The sequence below is a fragment of the Apis florea genome, unplaced genomic scaffold (assembly GCF_048593485.1).
Source record: "Apis florea isolate Af1SG1 unplaced genomic scaffold, ASM4859348v1 contig_2293_pilon, whole genome shotgun sequence".
NCBI classification, from domain to species: Eukaryota; Metazoa; Arthropoda; class Insecta; order Hymenoptera; family Apidae; genus Apis; species Apis florea.
In genome coordinates, this window is record NW_028256554.1 from 1,447,601 (window position 1) to 1,469,695 (window position 22,095).

Here is a 22,095-nt window from a genome sequence, read left to right on the forward strand (position 1 = left end):
TGTAAATCTTTATTAAAATATTTTACGTATGTAAATATATAAAATAAAAAAAATATTAAAAATTAAGCAGAAAGTAAAAATATATACGCGTAATAAATAAAAATACCTTGCTAGGCCCCGGAGGGATTCGAACCCTCGATCTCCTGTTTACTAGACAGGCGCTTTAACCAACTAAGCCACGGCGCCAAGTTGATCCTAAAGTTCTCAAAGAATATATTTCAGCTAATCCAGATAATAATGTTTAGTTAATATTAATATAAAATAAATTATTAATAATTTATTAAATATTAATATTTCTTAAATTATATCATAATATTAGAAAGGATCTTTATATATAGACATGATATATAGATATAAATTGCAATTGTTATTATCGCAAAATGAATCAGTATAATTCGTATAACTTATTATATGAATTTAAATAAAAATTTCAATTTAATATTAAATATATCCTAGAAAAACGATTGATTCGTATATATATAGAAATTATTGAAAAATTTTCTCAACGTGGCTCGTTGGTCTAGGGGTATGATTCTCGCTTAGGGTGCGAGAGGTCCCGGGTTCAAATCCCGGACGAGCCCTTCCCGTGTTTTTTTTTTTTTTAATTTTTCCTTTCAACTGTTTGCACGAATTAAATAATTAAGTCTCTCAAATATCAATTGTTTTTCATCCGTTTCGTAAAAGTTTTGCATAAAAAAAAAAATAATGATATTATTCAAAGATATGCAAGTGGCGATAAAGACATGTGTAATTAACAATTTAAAAAAAAAACACGCTTGTTTTCGAGCATTTTAATTTCAATTTAAAATTTAAAAGAAGAAAGAAGAGGGATCTTGAGTGCCCGCTGTGCACACTCGTGGCGAGTCGGAATCTGTAACTGCTGTGACAAGTTGCACTCACTCGCGAGTTTAATCAGAGACCTTTGCATATTCGAGGAATGACGAATCTCAAGGGAAGAAGTCGTAAGGAGATCCGGTAAGTAGCCAAGAGGAAACCGAATCGCGATACACCGTGGGACGCGACCAGGCTAGCATTTAGCTCGCGTTTACCTAACGTATTCGCAGGTCAGTTAGGCTCCTGCTTTCGAGCCGCCAGCACCGATCGATTCTCCTCTAATCGGTTAAACAATCGTTATTACAACACCGCTTCGAATTTATCTTGCGAACGACAGTTGTAAATTAGCTTTAGTTCCTTTTCAATCGTCCGAGTTGTTCGAGAATTTTTAACCCCTCTTTTTTTATGTCTCTTTCTCAATCCCCCAATCTTTCAAACCACTGTCACTGTCATCCAAGAACATATTTGAAGATATTTTAGAACGCGTATCTACGGGCGTCTATTGCAGGCGTGTACTGCCACCGAGTACTGGGAAGCAAGTGGTAGTGTCTGACATTCGCCAAAAGAGCCAAGTGTTTTCTCGTGTGATCTGACCAATCTCCACCAACGACAGGTAAGTGACACTTCGATATTTAATATTCGATACAACTTGTTGCAGTGATCAATCATCGGATATTAAGCGATATTAAATTGATGTTGTTTTTAGAATACCGATCGATTATTTCGATTTAGAGAATTCGTACGAATGAAAATGCGACGATTTCACGATTGCACGAACTATATATATATACACATAAAAAAAAAATCTCTGCATATTGAAATAAACATCTTTTTTCGCATAATGGACCGAAAATGATTCGAGGCACGTTTTTTACACACGAATGCTACGAATACTGCGATTCTTATTCCGCGTTTACCCGTTATCTCATTCACGTTGCATGTGTGCGTACACGCCTGAGCGTTTCGCGCGCGCTGAACGATTTAAAAAGAAGCGATTTCTCGGTGTTCTCTAGAAAAAAAGGTTGATTCAATAGTTGGATAGATAGATGTCCTTGCGCGTGTACGTACGCGCAATCCTCGTCGAATACCTATCATCGATACCTATTCGATTTCACCACCCTTATCCCGAATCCATAACGCAAAGAGATCGGAATTTGGGCCAATGGGCACATACGCGTTAATATATGACGTTCGCGTTATTTTTAGCGCGAACAATTTGAAAGATATACGTATATAAGCATTGGCGCGACTTACGATAAACAGATTAAATAAAGAGGAAAAAGAAAATGAAGGGGAAAAAGAGAGAAGAAGAAAAAATAATCGAGGATGATTCGGTCGAGAATCGATGGGAGTAGGGGAACAGGGTGGTGGAGAGAGAGAGAGAGAGAAAAAGTGACACCGGTGTTTAATTTTAGGAAAGTTTAAACCGTACCATGATCGATATATATATATATAAATTTAAAAAAAAAAAAGAAAAGAAACAGAATATGGGCGAAGTTGAAAATTTCGATGGAAACAGGGCAACGAGATGAGGAGGAATAGCCAGAGGAATTCTTTCTTCGATCGCGATCGAATAGACGGAGAAAAAGATTGATCGAAGAAAAATGCGGAAATAAATAATCGGACAAGGTTGGAAAGAAAGAAAAAAAAAAAAAATATCAGATGGACGGATATCATTGGTTCGTTTTATTTTATCGATAAAACAAATGCTGTGCACCCCGAAGAAATCGGCTTAAAAATATACGATGCCTACTAACCTCTTTCTTCAACCTCTTTTCGCCAATCGAGTCATTTTTAAAATAGCCTCCAATCGCATACGAGTCACTATAATTATATTCCGTTTATTTTCTTAATCTTTTTCATCCTGTTGCAACATCATCTCGGGATCCATTCTCGTTATAAAAAAAAAAAAATTTAACGGTCGTTAACAAGGCTAACGACTATGTATCGTTCTCAAAAGTGTTTTTCGTTTATTTTACGCTCCGTTTGAAAACCTGATCGATATTTTAATCGTGACGTGTTTAGAGAATCGGCGCCCTTTCGATCCTTCCGCGTTACGGTGATACTCGAATAATTCGAATAATTCTTTCTCTCTTTCTTTTCTTTTCTTTTTTTTCAGAGTGACGCATGCATTCCCGATGCGCTGAAAATTCATCGAAAAAAATAACAATGTATCAAGCGTCGTATCAATTTTGAAACTTTCAGATAATTCGAAGATGTTTGTTTATCGAATCAATTATCGTAATGTTCGATAATCAAGATGATATCGGAGGAAGGATTCCTCTTATTCGTCCATGCTTTCGTCATTTCGGCCGAATAAAAGGTCGCATACTTTTCCATTGACTGCATTCATTGAGTGAAGAAAATCATTGACACGGTAGCTTCGACACGTCACGCGTGTTGTCATAGCTGCATATGCGTGATCGTTCACGTTACGAAATCGAGAATATACGGCGGAATCTGTTTCGACATTTCGAGAGACATTGAAAGAGCGAACGTGATACCCGGCCGGAATTGCTCTTAATTTTCGTGCGGATTCGCGTACATTCTCGGTCGGATAGTTATCATTCTCGGTCCACTTCTAATGAAACTGAAAACGGGTCAAGATCGGCGACTCACTGCACACCGCTTGAAATACAAATCAAAACGCTTGCAATTCTCTGCCTGAGATTGAAATTTCGAATGCGAAGTGTGTTTCGTTTTGCAAGTTCTAAGATTTCGGACACACGAACGTGTGTTCAGTTCTAGTCGTGAAACGATATATTTGCGTACGTGGAAGGAAATAGTCGGTATAGTTTAGGAAATGTGATGATTCACCGAGATTTAATAAACCGGCGACGTGACATGTTCCAGTCTAGTAAATTCCATTAATATTATAATGCGTTGGATAACATAACCGTTCCGTAAATGATATTATTACATTCTATGTAATCGCCGACAATCGTTTCGACGCGATTTCTTCTTCTTGTCTCGTCGATGATCGAATAAGTCGTTTTCAACCATTCTTTCGCGGTGCCATTCGTTTCACGGTCAATGCGTGGTCTATTTCTACTCCTTTTCTTCCAAGACGGTGAATCTCTCTATTTCAACAACAAGGGAAATCGTTTGAAATCGTTCCAAAAAAGAAAAAAAAAAGAAGAAGGAATTTGCGTGCAATTTGGCACAGTTCTATCGTCGATCATTGCCAATTATCGTATATCTGTATACGTTTATGCAGAAGATTCACGCGATGACACAATGATATCGAGAATGAAAATGGGAGAACCATTCGGCCCATAATTTTCCTATTTATATATTTCGTATGACAGAAGAAAATACGAGAAGAGCTCGATCTTCGCTTCTTCTTATCTACATCGTATGCCCTTGGATGAAGAAGATAAAGTCAAGCGAATTAACCGAATCGCATGAAATGATGTAGTCGTATGCTATGGCATTTCTATCATACATTCACACTAGCCGATACGATAGCGTATTCCTGGCTTTCAATCTTTTAGTGATAATGCAAAAAAGTTTTGAAATTTTTTCTTTACTGGTTGATTTTATATGATTTTTTTTAAAAACTTTCACAGCAATCAGTATTTAAATATAATGTCATTGGGTTAAAAAAAATAATTGTAGATTTGTTGAATCTATCGCAGAAAACAAGCGTACGAAGTCAAGTGAATTAACCAATCGTGTCGAATGATGAACCGAAGTCACACGAAGTTGCTATGATATTTTTATCATGCATTCACACTAGCCGATATGTGCCGATTTGTGACTTCAATATTTTTAGTGGTGTGCGTGCAAAATTTTGAAATTTTATCTTTACTGATTGATTTTATATGATTTTTTTTTTTTAAAAACTATCGTGCTCACTGGTAGAATATTTGAATCTGATTTCACAGCAATCATTAGTGTTTAATACTAAGCCTATCAAATTGATCGTTTTCAAACTTTTATACATATTTAAACATATTTAAAGTTATTCACATCGCTATCAAACTTTTCCTAAAATACGCATACAATATATTCTTCGGTATTTACTTTTAATTTTTTTCTTTCTTTCTTAAGAAATATTTGTACCGCGGTCGATCATTTTGACGACGATTCGATTCAAATTATTATTATAAAATCGGTACAAAGAAAAGACTATCTCCAGATCGAATAACAATTAAAAGTAGTAATAACAAATAATAACAGTGGAGAGAGAGAAACTCAAGAAGAAAGCATTATTTCGTGTGCAGTTTTCGAAAGAGAAAAAATAAAGCAGTAAAACTTCAATATATTTTAGACTTAGCTTAGGAATAAATGTCTGGGTTTTGTAACATAAAGAAACAACTGGGTGAAAATATTTCAAGGCAAAAATTTTTATTCTAATTAGCTACAGAGTAGAGCTGCGTATCAAGAATGGCGAGAAGAAAACCTTGTACTAACACTATCAACAAGTTCAGATTTGTAGGAAAAGCTGAATAAGATATGTCTCTATACAGATAAAAGTTTTAATTTTATTTTTTTCCATAAAATAATTTTTGATAAGCACTCTACTTTAAACTCTGGTTATATTAATTAGATACATTGAAAACTTACTAAACTCTTTCAGAAATATATTGTACACGAGAAAAATGAAGCTTTTTTTAATTTTTTAAGTTAGTTGTAATTGAAATTTTACAAAAGTTCTTCATTTTATATATATTCAATAATAAATTTATCTAACGTTAAATCATCAAAAAACGTCAACTTTTTAAAGCACCGATCATTTTGATCGAGAATAAGTATACAATATTTAATATTCGTTGGGTTAAAAAAAAAAAAAAATTATAGACCAACTTGTTGAATGTATCGCAGGAAACGAACGCGTGGAAAAATGCGATCCTGGGAAAACTTAGGATGCGGAATTTTCCTGGTGGTGGTTGGGACGATCGTGAACGGTATGCCGGATTATTCGGGCCTTCCGAGTGGCCCGTATTGCGCGAGAAGATATCCAGGATGCTGCCCGGATCGTCAGGACGACTGCAACGCCCCGATTCTCGGCAGCCTTTGTTACTGCGATGAGTTCTGCGATCGATTCAGAGAGGAAGATTGCTGCCCAGATTACTGGAGTCATTGCAAAGGGATCGATACGAATGTGACAGAGCCACCACCGGAACCGATAAAACGTTCGTATTTATTAAGATTCGAGCGAGTCTTTCGTTTCACTGCCTTCATTTTTCGTTTACAGGATGCTACCACCAGGGAAAGTATTACAACGATGGCCAAGTGTTCAAGATAAATTGCAACATGTGGTACGTGTATGCTCGTACACTTTCACTTCTTCCTCGACTCTTCCTATAAAATATTAATTTAGAAAAATTCTGTTCGAGCAACGTCGTGTCTTTTATCCTCGTTCCTATTTTTATTTTCGTTCCTCCAGCAAATGTACCGCGGTGTCCAGACTCGCCGAGGTACTTTGCGAACAGAATCGATGCCTGCAAGAGCAAAGCCTGATAGACGAAGTCAATTCAATATCGTTCGATTGGAGGGCGCGAAATTACTCGGAATTTTGGGGCAAGAGATTGTCGGAAGGTGTACAACTTCGCTTGGGCACCCTGAACCCGTCGAATTCGGTATTAATTTCGGATTTTTTTTTTTTTTTTTTTTTTTTTTTACGAAAAAATCGAAGCCGATCGTAACCGATCGATCGTTCGTTAACAAAGGTTTACAGAATGAATTCGGTGCGGCGGACTTACGATCCCGAATCCCTGCCCCGAGAATTCGACGCCAGGACCCGTTGGCGCCGCCAGATTTCCGACGTGGAGGATCAAGGATGGTGCGGCGCATCTTGGGCGATTTCCACGGCGCAGGTCGCCTCGGACAGGTTTGCCGTGATGAGCAAGGGTGCGGATAGCGTCCTTCTCAGCGCGCAGCATTTGCTTTCGTGCAACAAGAAAGGGCAACGAGCCTGCAACGGTGGCTACTTGGACAGAGCTTGGCTGTTCATGCGAAAATTCGGGTAATATTTTCCTACCAAATCGATTTTTTTCCATGCATTCGGTCCATGAAGAATGATAACAATATTTTCTTCTTCTTTTTCTCGTGAATGAAGCCTGGTCGATGAACAGTGTTACCCGTGGAGAGGTGCGTACGAACAGTGCAGATTACAAAAGAGAACGAACTTGGAAGCTGCTGGATGCCGTCCTCCGGCCAATCCTCTTCGAAAAGAATTGTACAAGGTCGGGCCGGCTTATCGGTTGGGCAACGAGACCGATATCATGGTGGAAATTTTAACATCGGGCCCGGTGCAAGGTATAATAATTGGCGTATTCATCGAATATTCGTTGAGCATGAATCACATTTCAGCCACCATGAAAGTCTATCAAGACTTTTTCTCATATGAGTCGGGAATATACAAGCACGCTCCGACTGCCGAGCTTTATGAGTCTGGTTATCATTCGGTTAGGATCATTGGATGGGGAGAAGATGTATCTACGGAACGTGGCTTGCCGATTAAATATTGGGTAAATGTTGGGAATTCGAGTAATTTCGTATTATTTACGAATAATGAAATGATCGATCGTACGTTTCCTTTCAGCTGGTCGTCAATTCTTGGGGCCAGCAATGGGGCGAGAACGGCTTGTTCCGGATCCGAAGGGGAATAAACGAATGTGATATCGAATCGTTCGTTGTAGCGGTATGGGCAAAAACTGTCTAAGGAAAAAGTACAAGAATTAGGATTATTTGAATAATTTGTTCTTCCATGTTCTTTCTTACTTCCGAGAAGAATCATCGACACTTTACGAATGTTGCATTTATCTATCGAATCGTTATCGGGTCTCGTTCATCGCGTTGCGTTTCATTGCTTTTCATCGTGTTTTATTGTATTTCGTTTACTTTAATATTGTACTGAATCGATCGGTTTCGCTCATCCTTCCATAATCACATGTCTATCATTCATCAAAAATTCCAATCAATATATTTTATTATACATATCAATCAATGTTTGTACAGAGTCAAACGAGCAAATGAAACGATTACCAAATATTTTCTGATCATATATATATATATATATGTACATACATACGAATATATGTATTAATTCATCTATTATTAGGGAATAAAATACCAGACGCTCTGAATATATATATATATATATATATATATATATATATATACACACATAAAATGGTTCTGATCGATATATCTGACCGATTCTTGTCGGAACGTATCACTGTCCGCATCTACCACCTGTTACCACTCCTAATGTTGTGATTACATTTCAAACTACTACGCTACGTCGACTACTTCTACAATGCGGCCTGTATACTTCCAATTTATCTTTTGGCGTGTTCATCGCGGAATAATCGATCGGGAACGGCACGTTATTGCCTCGAATAATGCAGGAATCTGTTATACCGAAAAAATGTTCTCCTGGCCCGAATGGTCCACGACCGAACAAAAAGTTGGCGAATGCGAGTTGATACTGCGGCCAACCGAGAAGATGGTCTCCATTCTGAAGAAAATGCAAAGAATAATTATTTTAATAATTTTCCATTTCTTCGTCTCATATCTCCTTCTCCATCTCATTATTCCCCCTTCTCCCATTTTATCCTATATTTCACCTCGTGCCCTCGTCACGTTTTATATACGATGTGTCATTTTTTTTTTTTTAATCTTATTTTCTTTTTTTTTTTTTTTCTTTTTTTGGAACTCCTAGAGTTTTTATAGCGCATTAGATATCTTAAAAGTAAATAACATCAATCGTAATTATATATTCTTTTATGATAAAAATATAGCGTTTTTACCGATGTCAGAGAATTATACGCCATATCCAGATATTTGGAGATTTTGTCAGAGTCTAGGCCGACGACAGATCCATAAAACGATTCGAGCTCTTTTTTCGATATTATTCCGCTTACGGAATTATTAATGGCGAGAAAAAATATTCGTGGTAAAATTTTTAACCAAAATGGAATCTCGTTGTAAGTTGCTCCTCCGACTGGCGCGACGACACGCGCCCACCAGCACAACCATTCTTCCAAGCTGATCTGATCGTGTTTCTTCTCTTGAAAAATTAAGTCCGCTAATCCCTGTTCAATCTCCAACAATCTCAAATATTCGGGTCCGTTCCACGACCAATCCGCAAATCTTCTTAATCGCTTTCAAAATTGTTGAAATATTAGCATAAATGTTAGCATAAACTTTCAATAATAACCGTGTAATATCGCCTATTCATAGTGATATATACCTCTGAAAGCATTCGAAAATCTTTTCGATTGATAAAACCATCTCTGTCATGATCCAAAAGATAAGTGAAAAAATGTGAAAACTTATCGCGTTGAATGGGCGCCAGATCCTTTAATTTTCCACCCTTGTTAATTTCTTCTACAGCGATTAAATTTTCATCGCTGGCATATCGACTCACCCAAGTCGCTAATTTATCAAAAATATAAGTAGAAAAAAAAAGAAGGAACAAAACAAACAGGAACGCAAAAAAGAAAGAAATATTTAATTAATATAATGATACGATAATGATAATAAACATGCATATATACAATGTGCATAATAATACTTATAACAAACACGATCTCTGTGTTTTTTTTTTACACTTAATGCCCGTATCTTATCCATTCGTGATTACATTATGTATCTTTTCCTTCCTAATGTATTTAACGTGTGTTTCGTAAATAAAAATTACGAAATCTTACTCCAAACATGTACACTCCAACTAGGATGTTCCAATTGTTTGTTGGAAACTGGAACACCAACGATTTCATCAACATTAGCCGAAACAGTCCGCCATTTCTTCAAAAAATCCTTAGTTCTGTCTCGTGTACGATCACAAGCTTGTCGCCAGTTAGTGATAAATTTGCGCGGCACTTTCAACGCGTGACTCTCTTCCAGATCAAATTCTTGGCTACCAGCAGAACTTCTGCTTCGTTTGTCAATCGTTTCAACTTCCGTCGCCGTTTCATTTTTCCCCCCGTTTTCTTGCATCGAAGGATAATAAATCGGATCCTTTATACTATCCGAACGACTCTCCATCGTGGACTACGTCTCCTTAACTACCACTTATTCGTGCTACCTGAAATAATCAATTTCTCGACGAGAGGTCACCAGGTCGCTCGATAATAGAACCATCTATACTATCTAATATTTTCATAACTGATTTTCCATTTTCGTGATTTCATTGATCATTTTATATCATAATCTTTCAAACTTTTGATTTGTCGCAATAATCAAATCAAATCTTTTTCACATTTAAATAATTAAATTCTAGCAAATCAACAATATAAAAAAAAACTACTAATAAAAAAGTAAAATAAAGAATAAAAAAAAAATATAAATATATATATATATATATAAATATTTGCTGCATATGCACTTTTATGAATTTAATTAATTTATTTGTTCTTGTTATTTTTGTATTATAGACATTTAAATATTATCAAATTGACTTATTATTAAAATTATCTTAAATTTCGTGATATGAATTTGCATAATTTGAATCAATGTGTATTCATTATGAATTTTTTTGGCATTCTACAATCTACCACAACTATTTCGATTACATTTTTTTTTTCTTTTTTATTTTATCGATGGATAAAATATGTTAAAAATTTGATACATTTTGTTTTTCATAGATGTCTCTGTCGTTTATATTCGTAGCATCAAATATACTATCTTCAATGTTTCAGATATAATGGTTTAACACATCAATGTCAAGAAGGTTGGGGGCCTTTCCTTCTTTCCTTCCAATTGACGAAGGTGAGTGTTTCGTATTGAAAATCGTATTATATTTTACCAATCCAAACGTATTTTTGAAGTACACATCAAAAAATTTCATTATCAAGAGTTGCTGTACAAAATATTCTTATGATTTCGTACATTATTTTTATAAGAACGTTATATTTATCGTGTTACGTTTATCGAAAGAAATTAACCTTATTTGTTTATTTTTCTTATTTATTATTAAATTTTCATTGAAAACTTATAAAATTATATTGTACAAAATTTATAAAATTTTCTGATTTTAATAATTATTAACCTCAGTTTTAAACTTTCTATTATGTTATTTTCATTGATAAAGATAATATTAATGCCTGTGTTTTTCAGGGATTCGCAATGGGTGCATACAAATATATGCAAGAACTTTATCGCAAGAAGCAAAGCGATGTACTCCGCTTCTTGCTTCGTGTCAGATGTTGGCAGTATCGTCAATTGACTAAAATGCATCGTGCTCCTAGACCGTCTAGGCCTGATAAAGCACGCCGTTTAGGTTATAAAGCAAAGCAAGGTATGAATAGTAGTTTTTCAATAAAATATATAAAATAATTGAAATATTCTTAGATCAAATTAATTATTTTAATTGATTCTATTTAGTTTTATTAATTTAATTTAATTCTATTTATTGTAACAATTTAATTTTTATTTTTTCTTTTTTATTATTTATAAAATTAAATATTTAAAAAATATGTATGATGAGATATACCATGCACCACTCTTACAGTTATATGGTGATATATGTGTATATACTGATTATCTTTTTATGTTTAATATAAATTAAACATAGCATATATTAAACATTTAATATAATATAATAGATATGAAAAATTGTATTCTTAATATGCAGGGTTTGTCATATTTAGAATTCGTGTAAGAAGAGGTGGGCGCAAACGTCCTGTTCCTAAAGGTGCAACTTATGGAAAACCAAAAAGTCATGGTGTTAATCAGTTAAAACCTACTAGAAAATTACAGTCTGTTGCTGAAGTAAGTTCATATTTAAATTGAAGTATAATCTTCATCTATACCATCTACGTCATGTAATATGCAATTTTTATCATTTTTCTGCATTTATTTGATAAACACTTATTTTCAGGAACGTGTTGGTCGTCGTTGTGGAGGTCTGCGAGTTTTGAACAGTTATTGGGTTGCTCAAGATTCTTCATATAAATATTATGAAGTTATTTTGGTTGATCCAGCACATAAGGTAATTCATAATATTTAAATATTTTATAAAATATTTGTATGAAATGTGATGATATTTTATTACATATTGAAATTTCATGATTTTTCATCTTCCTTGGATGTCTGAATAAATAATTACAGAAGAAGTATTACAGGACAATATTAAAGAACGAAATAGTAATAATTTCATTTTATTTCAGGCAATTCGTAATGATCCAAAAGTTAATTGGATATGTAATGCAGTACATAAACATCGTGAACTTCGTGGCAAGACATCAGCTGGCAGAAGTTCACGTGGTTTAGGCAAAGGACATCGTTATTCGCAAACTATTGGTGGTTCTCGTCGTGCAGCATGGCTGAGAAGAAACTCCTTATCGCTTCGCAGAAAGCGATAAAATTTTTAAATGTTTCTAATAATGATATGTACATGATACATCATTGCATTGATATGTTACAGATACTTGTATCAATATTATGGTATATCCTGTACAAAATAAACACTTATTTCGTAATTAGTTGTTTTAAAGTGTTATATTTCATTTTTATAAATTAAGTAAATACAAATATATATAATAAGATACAATATAATAAGATTTTACAAGTTTAACTATATATATATATATATAATATATATATAAATATATAGATAAATGAATAATACATTTAATTTACAAAATTCTTACAATATTTTTTTTTCGCATTTTTATCTTTCTGATTTTATTTTTATTAACGTTATAAAATATTAAAACTCATAAATTCCTGCAATAAACTTTTGTATTTATTCATTATACATATTCTATGTTATAATTAAAAAATATATTTTATTGTCCAGGACCAGATAATGACTTATCCATAAATTTTTTTTTTGCAAAACATAACCACCACTTGCTTGGTTTGCCATCTTCACCATATACCTTTTCCACAAGTCTAACACCAGTTTCTTGTCTTATTTGTTGCAAATATTGTCTCATAGTATCTGTAAAAAGAAAAATATGTTTATACTTAATAATTTTCAATTTATTATAAAACTAATGCAAAATATACCTGCTTCTACAGGATTACTTGGTTTTGCATATACAGAGTTTAGAGGAAAACCAGGATCACCAGGAATATCAAATTTTGAAATAGCAAGAGAATACATTTCATTTGTAGCTTGAGCTTGAGTTGCACATTTCTGTAATCTTTTCAAGCATTCTGTTATATATAATGTAATATAAATTAAAACTCTATCAGCTTCGCTCTAAAATAATATAATATTTTATTTCAGAAACATAAAATTGAAATAAAAATAAACATATTGTTGTTACCTTAATTTCATACGTTCTAAAGAACACATTTGCTTTGAAGAAATACAATGCTTCATCAATTATATCCAAATCTTTATTATTGAAGGGAGGTGCAGGACCTCTAAAATGTGTTCGAATTGGCAAAAGTGCCATATTACCAACATTTCCATTACTTTCAACAAAACTTGAATGATATGCCTGAAATAAAAAAAAAATAAGTAATCATTATAGTATTACAATAAAAAATATTTCATTTTCATTTTTCTATTAGTATATATACAAATATAATACAAAAATAAGCATAAATACTTATATAAATAGATTGAAATCTCAAGAAGGTTAGAGATAACATTATATGTCAAAATTCATTGAAATATATATAATATTTAATATGAATTTAAAAAATATTTACTTACAGGCATACTGATAAATATAAAAGAATTTCTACTAAGCAATTATAAATTTTTACGTATCAATGTTAAACAAGCGTATTCTTAGATATATATATGCAAATCGATATACGTCATATACTCATTTCTGATTAAAGATATCAACGTTAACAAAACATATAACTACTTATTGAATATAAGAAATTCTTAATCTTTTAACATATAAAATTTTAACATTTCATACAATTTAATTTTATTCATGAATATAAATAAAATTATATATAATTTTAATAATAATATCTTCCATTTTAAAAATTGTAACTAGTATCATCATTTTTCGATTGGTAGATAATTATTCTTCTTTTTCTTATTTATTCATTTTATATAAAATTTATATTATTTTATGTATATTTAACAAATTTTACATTTTTTAATACATACAATTTCGCATTTTAATTTGATTATCATTATATTAACAATAAAAGTAATTCTAGTAATATTCCAATGAAATGTATCTTGATTTTTTAGATTGGCTATTCTATTCACTTGATGCGAGAATTACTTCCGGTCATTTCCGTTAAATGGCGACGACGATGGATAGTTCATATCGGAGTGTGTTGTCGTAACTTTTTCTTTGTGATTTTGAGAAATCCTTCAATTGTTCTTTTTATATATCATAATTTTGTTACTTTATTGAGTTTATATATGAAAATTAGCTTATAAATTTCTATTTGTAAAAGCGATAAAATTGAAACATAAGCGTGCCTTGTGTCGGACACTTTTGTATGAGAATAATGGCCGATGTTGAAGGAAAAAAGCTCACTGAACTGCGAGTTATAGATTTGAAAACAGAACTCGAGAGACGTGGGCTAGATAAAACTGGCAATAAAGCAGCACTTCTTGAGCGTCTTTCCAAAGTAAATTTTCTTATCCTTTAAATTGTTTTTGTTAAGATATCATTAGCAATATTATTCTTTGTTTTATCGCCATTTTAACCCTTTTGATACCGTTGATAGTTTATTTCAACGTTATATATATATCATTTCAAAATCTTATTTTTTAAAATAATTGCAATATTACCATTGATGAACAAGTTTTTTTCTCTAATTATATTCAACTAAATATAATTTTACATTTTTATTGTTCATTATTGTTATTATAACTTATGGTAACTTCATTGTTATTTTGATATATAAAGGCTATAACTGATGAAGGTCAAGATCCTGATGAATACTTGATTGTACCTTGTGGTGGATTATGCAAAGTTAGTCCAAGAAAAAATAGTGGTATGTTATTTGACCTTATATATATATATATATATATATATATATATATATATATTGATTAAAAGAAAAGAGATAGATTTAAAGCCATTTTTATCAACCAAATTTATAATTTTTTGCATTTTAGTAACAGGTACAATCAATCAAGATGAGACTAATGATACATTAGAAAATCAAAAAGAAGAAAATATGGAGGTATCTGATAATAATGATATAAAACTTAAACAAGAATCAAAGCCTGTTATAGAAGATAATACAACTACAATATCTAAAGTGGAAGTAAGTATAGATAATATTTAGTTCATTATAAAAGAATATATTTATAAGAATAACAAAATAAAATTTTATTTTAGGAACTTCAAAGTGAAATTCAAAATAATGTTAACAAGGAAATAGAACACAAACAGGAACTTAAGAATCATTTAAATAAAAATTTAATTGAAAATACGCAGGCTATTGATAAGAAAGAATCTGATGTAGCTACTACAGTAAATCAAACCACAACTAATTCAGTTTCTACTGTTGAGGCCAATGGTATCGACAATGAAGATTCCATCAATCTAACTATTGGTGAAGATGAAGAAAATCTCCTCGCGGAGGAGGTAATGGATTAAATTAAATCGTGACTTTAACATTTCAAGAAAAAATAAAAATTATTTTATATTTTTACTTTGTATGTTTCAGACAGAATCTCACGAGAGGCATAAGGGTAAGTTTTGTCATATCTTGATTTGCACCTATATATGTACATACATGTATATATGTATATATATATACATACACACATATATGTATGTATGTATGTATGCATAGACGTAAGATTTCAAGGTATAGATATAGCACTACTATTGTCGATGGTCACGAGTAAGTTACTTAAGTATGTGGCATCAGAAAGACCAAGAGACATGCTTATCTACGTATAAAATACCTCCATCTATCCAGAATTACGAGCGCGCTGGATTTGTCAACAAATTTACTACTTCATGCTTCATTTTACTTCCGATCTTCGAGCTCCATATTTTCAATCAAGCATACGTGCAGGAAGCGATGCAACCATTTATCATGTGGACATGGCATGCAGTAATGTAGCTGCAGAGTATTATGGCGCGATGATCGACGAGGTTTCAACCAAAATGAAACATATATTCGTCGACGTTCTTGTGCGCAATATCAACTATGTTCTACAAAGTTTATCCCATAAGTGCTAGTCTATAAGTTAGTTAACGCTAGAGTTTGATATAAAGTTACATTTAATTCTACCTAACCACCTAGAGCATCGTTGGATCGTTTGGTCTCCGAATTATGTGGATACAAGAAGACTGAAGTATATGTCAAGCCAAAAATCTTCCCCATATACGGTTGATGATGCATCGTTGTTTATTATCCTGGAGAAATCAATGCCTTAAAACCACCAACTTAAAATAATCGCATGTCATTTTAACGCGCAAATATTTTGCTATCGCAGAAATCAGATATGATGTCCTGCATGCGTGCGTGCTTATGCCTGCGCGCGCGCGTGCGTATGTATTCCTTTTGCTACCTTTCTAGTTTTTTCTTTTCCCTTTCTCCTTTTTCCTTTTTCCTTTTTGTTCTCCATTTTCTCTTTATTTCCCTTAAAGTTTTCTTTCAATATAGGTTTTGGTTCAGAGTCTATTTTATATAAAGGTACAAAGGTAACTTTAAATCGTTCGAAAATCAAAAGAAAAAAACAAAGTAGGGTCGCTATGGATTATACCATTGAAGAGTGAATTTGTGTTATTGCAATCATGCGATCTTCATCATAATTTACTCCGCAATCTGTTAGTGGCTCGGAAAAGTTCCATGCAGGAAATACAGGCCACTAAGCAGCTGGAGTCTTAGGGAGGGAGAAGAAATCTGGCTTCGCAGAAAGTGACTATGCTACCTTGATTGTCTCTGCAGATGGAGGAGAGAAGAAGAAAGTGGAAGAAAACAAGAAGGGAGACTCTAAAGGGAGCGGTAGAGCAGAAGCTGGTGCCAACAACAAGGAAGGGACGACATCAGGTGGAAACGTCGGGACGAAGAGCAAGCAGGACGGTGGTGGAGATGGAAGCAAGAGGTTGGTCTCTCATTGCTAAACGGTTCACAGTGATACGACAACGAAATGTCACACAACTCTATGCTAGCGATGCTCTTCCACCGCATACAATACCATCAGGATAAGATACTGTCGAACGATGGATTTCCAAGCTGAATTATTCGTCACAGTCGCACGCAAGATTACTTTATTCCCTTTTTTTCAATCGCATACGAAGTTCCTTTCCGATCTCGTACGTTTAGGCTGTAATTCTTAACTCTGGAAAGTATGTTAAGAAATCGAGAAATTGGCTAGCAAACTTAACCAAACCAAGTCCTATATATACCGCTCCTATTCATAAACGAATATTTTTCGATGGTGTATTATACGCTCCAGAATTACCAATGAAAGTGATTATACATGCAACTTTTCCTCTCTGAAGATATTCGTTTATTAAACAAACAGCAGTTTCATCGAACCTAGCAAGATATGTTAGCATCTTGAGATAAATTATACATTCGACAGATCCCACTTAAGCCTTAACGCGAACATCAAGTAATCATATCATTCATCGAAGACTACTACTCTATATCGCGTGTGTGTCAATGCTTATTCCAAGTTACAAAGAAGTGTCAAGCCCACCCGGAAGAACTACGAAGGAAATACTCCATTTTTGGAAAGCTTATGTAAAAGGGATGCAATACAAATATATTTTCCGCACGGACATACTTTCGTTACACGAACGAATGAAAAATGGATTCAGCCGCAATGAAACGTAGTAATTTCATTAAACTGCTAACAAATTGTATCACAGCTGATGTACAAGTGAACGTCAAAACGAATATCTAATTATTATTACTGTTACTGTTGTTTCTATTATTGTTGCTGCTGCTATTGTGGTTGTTGTCTTTATCATTATTAACAACGATGATAATGATGGTGATAATGATGATGATGATGATGATGACAACGATGATGATGACGATGACGATGATGATGATAATGATAATGATGGCGATAATAATAATCACGATGACAATGATGATAATCATGATAATTATAGCTGATAATTATGATAAATATATAAATATAATTATATAATTTTGTTATAAAGATAAAAGTTGCTAGCCAAATTTATATGCTTAACATAGTTACAGAGGTACCTAATTAAGCCTCGAAAAAGAAATTCATTGTTTCTAAAATATTATCTTTTCATACATAATAAGAATTATTTAAATGATTGTCAGATGTAATGAGAATAATAATTGTTTTCAGCGTGGAGTCTAGCAACAAGAGCCAAAAAAGGGATGATAAAGGTAACTATTAAATAATTATTTAAATTGTTTGTAGAATTGTAATTAAATTTTTAAATATTTGTCGATATTATTATATAGTTAAAATATCTATTAATTCTATTCTTGTTTTACAATTATTTTATTCTTTATATAGACAAAAAAACTTCTCAAGTTAGTCCCGTTAATGCGAGTAGTAGAAATTTGTGGGTATCTGGATTGTCTTCGAGTACTCGCGCTACTGATTTGAAACAAATATTCTCAAAATATGGAAAAGTAATAGGTGCAAAAGTAGTTACAAATGCTAGAACGCCAGGTGCAAGATGTTATGGCTATGTAACTATGTCCACTAGCGAAGATGCTGCAAAGTGTATACAACATTTACATAGAACTGAACTTCATGGACGTGTAATATCCGTAGAAAAGGTAAATAAAATCAAAGAAAATATTTCTATCTCTTAGAGTATTTAATAAATTATATATTAGTAATATATATTTAAATATTTATGTATACTTTTCTTCATGTATACTCTCATGTTATATAAAGGCCAAAGGTGACACTCAACAAAGTCATATGCGCAAACGAGATACTACGAATGGAAAATCTGAAAAGAAGGAAGAAAAAGAAAAGACAAAAGATAATCATGAGATCAATGATCGAAAAGATAAGGAAACGAAGAAAGAAACAGAAGATAAAGGAACAGAAGCAAGTGAGTGATTCAAATAAATATAATATATACAAAGTGATGTTATATATATTATAAAAGAAATATTTAAATATATTACAACAGTGAAAAAGGCAGACGAAAAAAACAATGAAAACATTGAAAATAAGAAAGCAGAAGTGCAGGAAAAGAAAGATGAAGTTTCGAAAGATGCCGATTCTCGATCAACTAAATCTACAAGTAAAAAACCGGAAAGCGAGAGAGGAAGACGTGACGAAAAGAGAATTCGATCCTGGGATCATCATCGATCTCATACTCGATCTCGCAGTCGCGAACGGCGTAGACGCGACGATGTGTTGACCTTTGCAAAAATCAGGGTAAAAAATAATTATTATTAATGAGGCATATATTTTAATATTAATTATTTATTAGAATTGTCAAGAGTATAATTTTTCATGTATTTCCAGGAGGAGCGAGAAAGACAAAGACTACGAGAAAGGGAGAGGATGCTTCGCGAAGAAGAACGGAGAAGAAGAGAAGATATGGAGCGACAACGGGAAGTAGAACGTAGACAAAGAGAAGAAGCTGCACGATTAGAAAGAGAACGAGAGAAATTAAGAAGGGAAAGAGAAAGAATTGAGCAGGAAAGAGCTGAGTTACTTCGACTCGAACGAGAACGTCAAAAACTGGAGCGGGAAAAGCTGGAGCGAGAAAGATTGGAATTAAAAAGACAACAAATGCGATTAGAAGAGAGTAGACGTGCTCCGCCTCCACCATCCATTAAACGATGTTCTAGCGATAGAAGGGATCCAAGAGATATATATGTTGAACCAGATAGAAAACGTATGGCCACTGAGCATAGTCGAAAACACATTCCAGAACGTGTAAGTGATCGTCGTGGTGAGATTTTAGATCGCGTCTCAGATAGACGATTAGATGCATCCCCGCCTACTCGCTACGAATCTAGTAGGTAAGATGCGTGTATGCTCCTTCGTATTCCCTCATTTTTGTGCGAATCGAAAGCGGAGAAGATACGAAAGAATCGTAAAATATTACAGATCCAGTCAAGATTTAGGATTGAAAAAGGAATTCAAACGTAGTAGCGAGTTTACTTCCCGTAGTAGTCGTCCCGAAAGTTTTTCCGATGTATCCCGAGGAAGAGAAGTGATCGTACGTCGAGATACTCTTAGCACGACAGCAACGTCTATCGATCCTCGACAAGTTAAGGAAAGGTAACATAAAGAAGGAATTAATTCATGTTTTTGTACAATATATATTTCAATTTTTTGAGTAAGAAAAATTCGAAATATTTTTGTATAGATACGAACGTGCAAGTACTACTACTTATACTCGTGATCGCGATGTTAGGCGTTCTGATACAGATACCCATAGAAGTTCTAGGGATAGTCATACGCGTTACAGTGAAAGTTTCAAACCTACAGGATCCAGTACTCCACGTTAGTATAACAGAATTCATATGATTTCAGAAAATTGTTTGATTAAGATGACCTTACCATTTTTATACGTATATAGGTGATAGTCGTTATGTTGAAAGCAATCGAACAACTAGTAGTTGGCATTCTGGACCTTCATCTACAAAATCATTTAATTCTGTACCTAGTAGTGGAACTCGAGATCCTCGAAACGAACCATCTAGTTGGAGTTCTAGATCCTCCGACAATGTAAACAGGTACACACTAATCTCTTTGTAAAATAAATTTTATATTTAATTTGCAAATAAGATCGATTAAATAAATATATCTCCATTTATTGAAATACATCTATTTCAGATGGAGTAATTCAAGCAGTATGGGAAACACATTACGACATCCAGTTCCACCTACGTATCAAAGTGGTCCTATTCAATCAATGGGATTAACTGCACCTGGAACAGCACCTTCATACGATCGTTTTGATCCATATAAATCATCTATGCCGAGCATGAGAAAATATTGATCGTATATTGCTGATTTTTACCATTATAACGAATAATTGGTGAATTTTTATATCCACCTGTTTCTGATGCTAGCACATACACGCGCGCCCATACTTACTCTCACATATGCACACGCACACTAAATTATTTATATTATTGACAAATCAATTTTCATTATATTTCAGCAATTAATCGTATACGTAAATTCCGATTGTAACATGATCGTGCGCAATTGATAAACAAATTGTGATTCAAGAAAAGCCCAAATAATTCCTCGTTGATAAGTGGCGTATACGTATATCTTAAATCTCTTTCAACATTTGTATTCAAGTTGCTATCCTTAAATTAAGTTTTAAATGAATTAAACCGAATTGAACGTCTCACTCCCGATACTCATCTAAGCAGTCATTATGATTACGATTTTCGAGTTTTTGATGTCATTCAATTTCTGTAAAAATTTCATACCATTTTTTTCCAATTTTTTTTACATTTAATGATCCAAAAACAATAAAAATAGTAGTATTATTATTATTATTACTATTATTATTGCAATTATCACTATTATTACCATTGCTTACTATTACTAGTACTACTATTACTAGTATTATTCTACTATTGCTATTATATATCACTACTGCTACTGCTATTACCATCTCAATTATTACTACATTACCATTATTACTGCTGCTATTGTTACAAATAAATACTTTAGTGATATTCATCGCGATGAATGTAAACATATGGTATGACCTATATACGATATACAGTGTATATGTTATACTGAAATATAATGGATTTTTGTACATTTGTTAATAGACACGATATAGAGATCTAGAGAGAGACGCTCGAAATGGGGCAAACATTTACTCGTTTGTCTACAGCGCAATTACATTTATATAATGCGTTGTATCAATTGTTATTTGCAACTTATTTCAATAACGCGCATTCATTTACATCGTTGGATGTATTCTTATAGAATAAGACATACAGAATAGTGTTATAAACAGTTACATCGTGTACCTTTAACAGATTCCTTGTAGAAATACGTACATATTCTCATAAGGATATGACTGAACAATTTGTATATTGAATTTCACAAGACAGAACAGTGTATCTAATGATGTTGGAATTTAGGTTCATACTTGAAGCACACATACCATGTTTCAGTATAGCGACAACTACTTCAATATAAATAAATTTATGGTATATTAGAATAATTTGTTTTGATATATCTGTAATTTTGTATTTTAATGATTTTTGTCAATTTTGTTTATTTAATTCCAGTTCATTAAGTTTTATTTCATCAATAAAAGAAGAAATTAATCAGAGGATAAGCATACTATATACAGTGTGAATTAAAATAAAAAGACAATACGAGAATTAAAACATTTAAAAACTCAAATATATAAAATTTAGATATTTGAGTATTCAGATATTTATCGCGAGATACAG

At 33.1% G+C, this 22,095-nt stretch overlaps 5 protein-coding genes and 2 non-coding genes across 11 annotated transcripts; 4 read left to right on the forward strand and 3 right to left on the reverse strand.

The window, feature by feature from the left end:
* Positions 1 to 112: 112 nt before the first annotated feature.
* TRNAT-AGU (transfer RNA threonine (anticodon AGU)) lies at positions 113 to 186 on the reverse strand. The gene has a single exon. It is a non-coding gene; the product is annotated as a tRNA-Thr (tRNA).
* Positions 187 to 509: 323 nt separating this feature from the next.
* TRNAP-AGG (transfer RNA proline (anticodon AGG)) lies at positions 510 to 581 on the forward strand. The gene has a single exon. It is a non-coding gene; the product is annotated as a tRNA-Pro (tRNA).
* Positions 582 to 816: 235 nt separating this feature from the next.
* Positions 817 to 7,958, forward strand: LOC105735613 (putative peptidase C1-like protein F26E4.3). 5 transcript variants are annotated; one of them, XM_086903853.1, is made up of 9 exons: positions 817 to 975; positions 1,343 to 1,447; positions 5,662 to 5,972; positions 6,035 to 6,098; positions 6,227 to 6,419; positions 6,510 to 6,805; positions 6,899 to 7,098; positions 7,153 to 7,310; positions 7,385 to 7,958. In XM_086903853.1, the coding sequence occupies exons 3-9, from the start codon at positions 5,681 to 5,683 to the stop codon at positions 7,502 to 7,504; spliced, it is 1,323 nt and encodes a 440-aa protein (XP_086759979.1). In that variant the 5' UTR covers positions 817 to 975; positions 1,343 to 1,447; positions 5,662 to 5,680; the 3' UTR covers positions 7,505 to 7,958. The 5 variants fall into 5 exon arrangements, with proteins under 5 accessions (XP_086759979.1, XP_086759978.1, XP_086759980.1 ...); XM_086903854.1 differs by lacking the exon at positions 817 to 975 and adding an exon at positions 1,002 to 1,064; XM_086903852.1 differs by having other exon boundaries at positions 867 to 975; positions 6,899 to 7,310.
* Positions 7,941 to 9,865, reverse strand: LOC100864387 (uncharacterized). Its single transcript, XM_003689970.4, has 4 exons — positions 9,498 to 9,865; positions 9,038 to 9,222; positions 8,595 to 8,948; positions 7,941 to 8,302 (listed from the first exon to the last, which is right to left on the reverse strand). Exons 1-4 carry the CDS (start codon positions 9,832 to 9,834, stop codon positions 8,069 to 8,071), a joined length of 1,110 nt encoding a protein of 369 aa, XP_003690018.2. The 5' UTR covers positions 9,835 to 9,865; the 3' UTR covers positions 7,941 to 8,068.
* Positions 9,866 to 10,490: 625 nt separating this feature from the next.
* On the forward strand, positions 10,491 to 12,272 carry RpL15 (ribosomal protein L15). Its single transcript, XM_003689965.4, has 5 exons — positions 10,491 to 10,557; positions 10,906 to 11,086; positions 11,423 to 11,559; positions 11,669 to 11,779; positions 11,958 to 12,272. Exons 2-5 carry the CDS (start codon positions 10,915 to 10,917, stop codon positions 12,150 to 12,152), a joined length of 615 nt encoding a protein of 204 aa, XP_003690013.1. The 5' UTR covers positions 10,491 to 10,557; positions 10,906 to 10,914; the 3' UTR covers positions 12,153 to 12,272.
* Positions 12,270 to 13,898, reverse strand: Arpc3A (Actin-related protein 2/3 complex, subunit 3A). Its single transcript, XM_003689966.4, has 4 exons — positions 13,460 to 13,898; positions 13,065 to 13,241; positions 12,802 to 12,997; positions 12,270 to 12,733 (listed from the first exon to the last, which is right to left on the reverse strand). Exons 1-4 carry the CDS (start codon positions 13,463 to 13,465, stop codon positions 12,579 to 12,581), a joined length of 534 nt encoding a protein of 177 aa, XP_003690014.1. The 5' UTR covers positions 13,466 to 13,898; the 3' UTR covers positions 12,270 to 12,578.
* LOC100872873 (uncharacterized) lies at positions 13,803 to 21,894 on the forward strand. The gene is made up of 15 exons (XM_012487153.3): positions 13,803 to 14,349; positions 14,631 to 14,718; positions 14,843 to 14,994; positions 15,069 to 15,317; positions 15,400 to 15,424; positions 16,636 to 16,792; positions 18,026 to 18,066; positions 18,200 to 18,468; positions 18,590 to 18,752; positions 18,834 to 19,084; positions 19,175 to 19,677; positions 19,766 to 19,939; positions 20,028 to 20,164; positions 20,241 to 20,397; positions 20,498 to 21,894. Exons 1-15 carry the CDS (start codon positions 14,218 to 14,220, stop codon positions 20,661 to 20,663), a joined length of 2,664 nt encoding a protein of 887 aa, XP_012342607.1. The 5' UTR covers positions 13,803 to 14,217; the 3' UTR covers positions 20,664 to 21,894.
* Positions 21,895 to 22,095: the final 201 nt, after the last annotated feature.

Bases quoted from the DNA above. Each gene is read 5' to 3' on its own strand.
- LOC105735613 (XM_086903852.1), top strand. From the start codon at position 5,681: ATGCGATCCTGGGAAAACTTAGGATGCGGAATTTTCCTGGTGGTGGTT. The intron at 5,973-6,034 runs GTTCGTATTTAT...TTTCGTTTACAG, and splicing joins ACCACCGGAACCGATAAAAC to GATGCTACCACCAGGGAAAG. The intron at 6,806-6,898 runs GTAATATTTTCC...TCGTGAATGAAG, and splicing joins CTGTTCATGCGAAAATTCGG to CCTGGTCGATGAACAGTGTT.
- LOC100864387 (XM_003689970.4), bottom strand. From the start codon at position 9,834: ATGGAGAGTCGTTCGGATAGTATAAAGGATCCGATTTATTATCCTTCG. The intron at 9,223-9,497 runs GTAAGATTTCGT...TTGATAAATTAG, and splicing joins TTGGAGTGTACATGTTTGGA to CGACTTGGGTGAGTCGATAT. The intron at 8,949-9,037 runs GTATATATCACT...CAATTTTGAAAG, and splicing joins ATTTTCGAATGCTTTCAGAG to CGATTAAGAAGATTTGCGGA.
- RpL15 (XM_003689965.4), top strand. From the start codon at position 10,915: ATGGGTGCATACAAATATATGCAAGAACTTTATCGCAAGAAGCAAAGC. The intron at 11,560-11,668 runs GTAAGTTCATAT...ACTTATTTTCAG, and splicing joins AATTACAGTCTGTTGCTGAA to GAACGTGTTGGTCGTCGTTG. The intron at 11,780-11,957 runs GTAATTCATAAT...ATTTTATTTCAG, and splicing joins TGGTTGATCCAGCACATAAG to GCAATTCGTAATGATCCAAA.
- Arpc3A (XM_003689966.4), bottom strand. The intron at 12,998-13,064 runs GTAACAACAATA...ATATTATTTTAG, and splicing joins TTAGAACGTATGAAATTAAG to AGCGAAGCTGATAGAGTTTT. The intron at 12,734-12,801 runs GTATATTTTGCA...TTCTTTTTACAG, and splicing joins AAGTAATCCTGTAGAAGCAG to ATACTATGAGACAATATTTG.
- LOC100872873 (XM_012487153.3), top strand. From the start codon at position 14,218: ATGAGAATAATGGCCGATGTTGAAGGAAAAAAGCTCACTGAACTGCGA. The intron at 14,350-14,630 runs GTAAATTTTCTT...TGATATATAAAG, and splicing joins TTCTTGAGCGTCTTTCCAAA to GCTATAACTGATGAAGGTCA. The intron at 19,085-19,174 runs GTAAAAAATAAT...ATGTATTTCCAG, and splicing joins TGACCTTTGCAAAAATCAGG to GAGGAGCGAGAAAGACAAAG.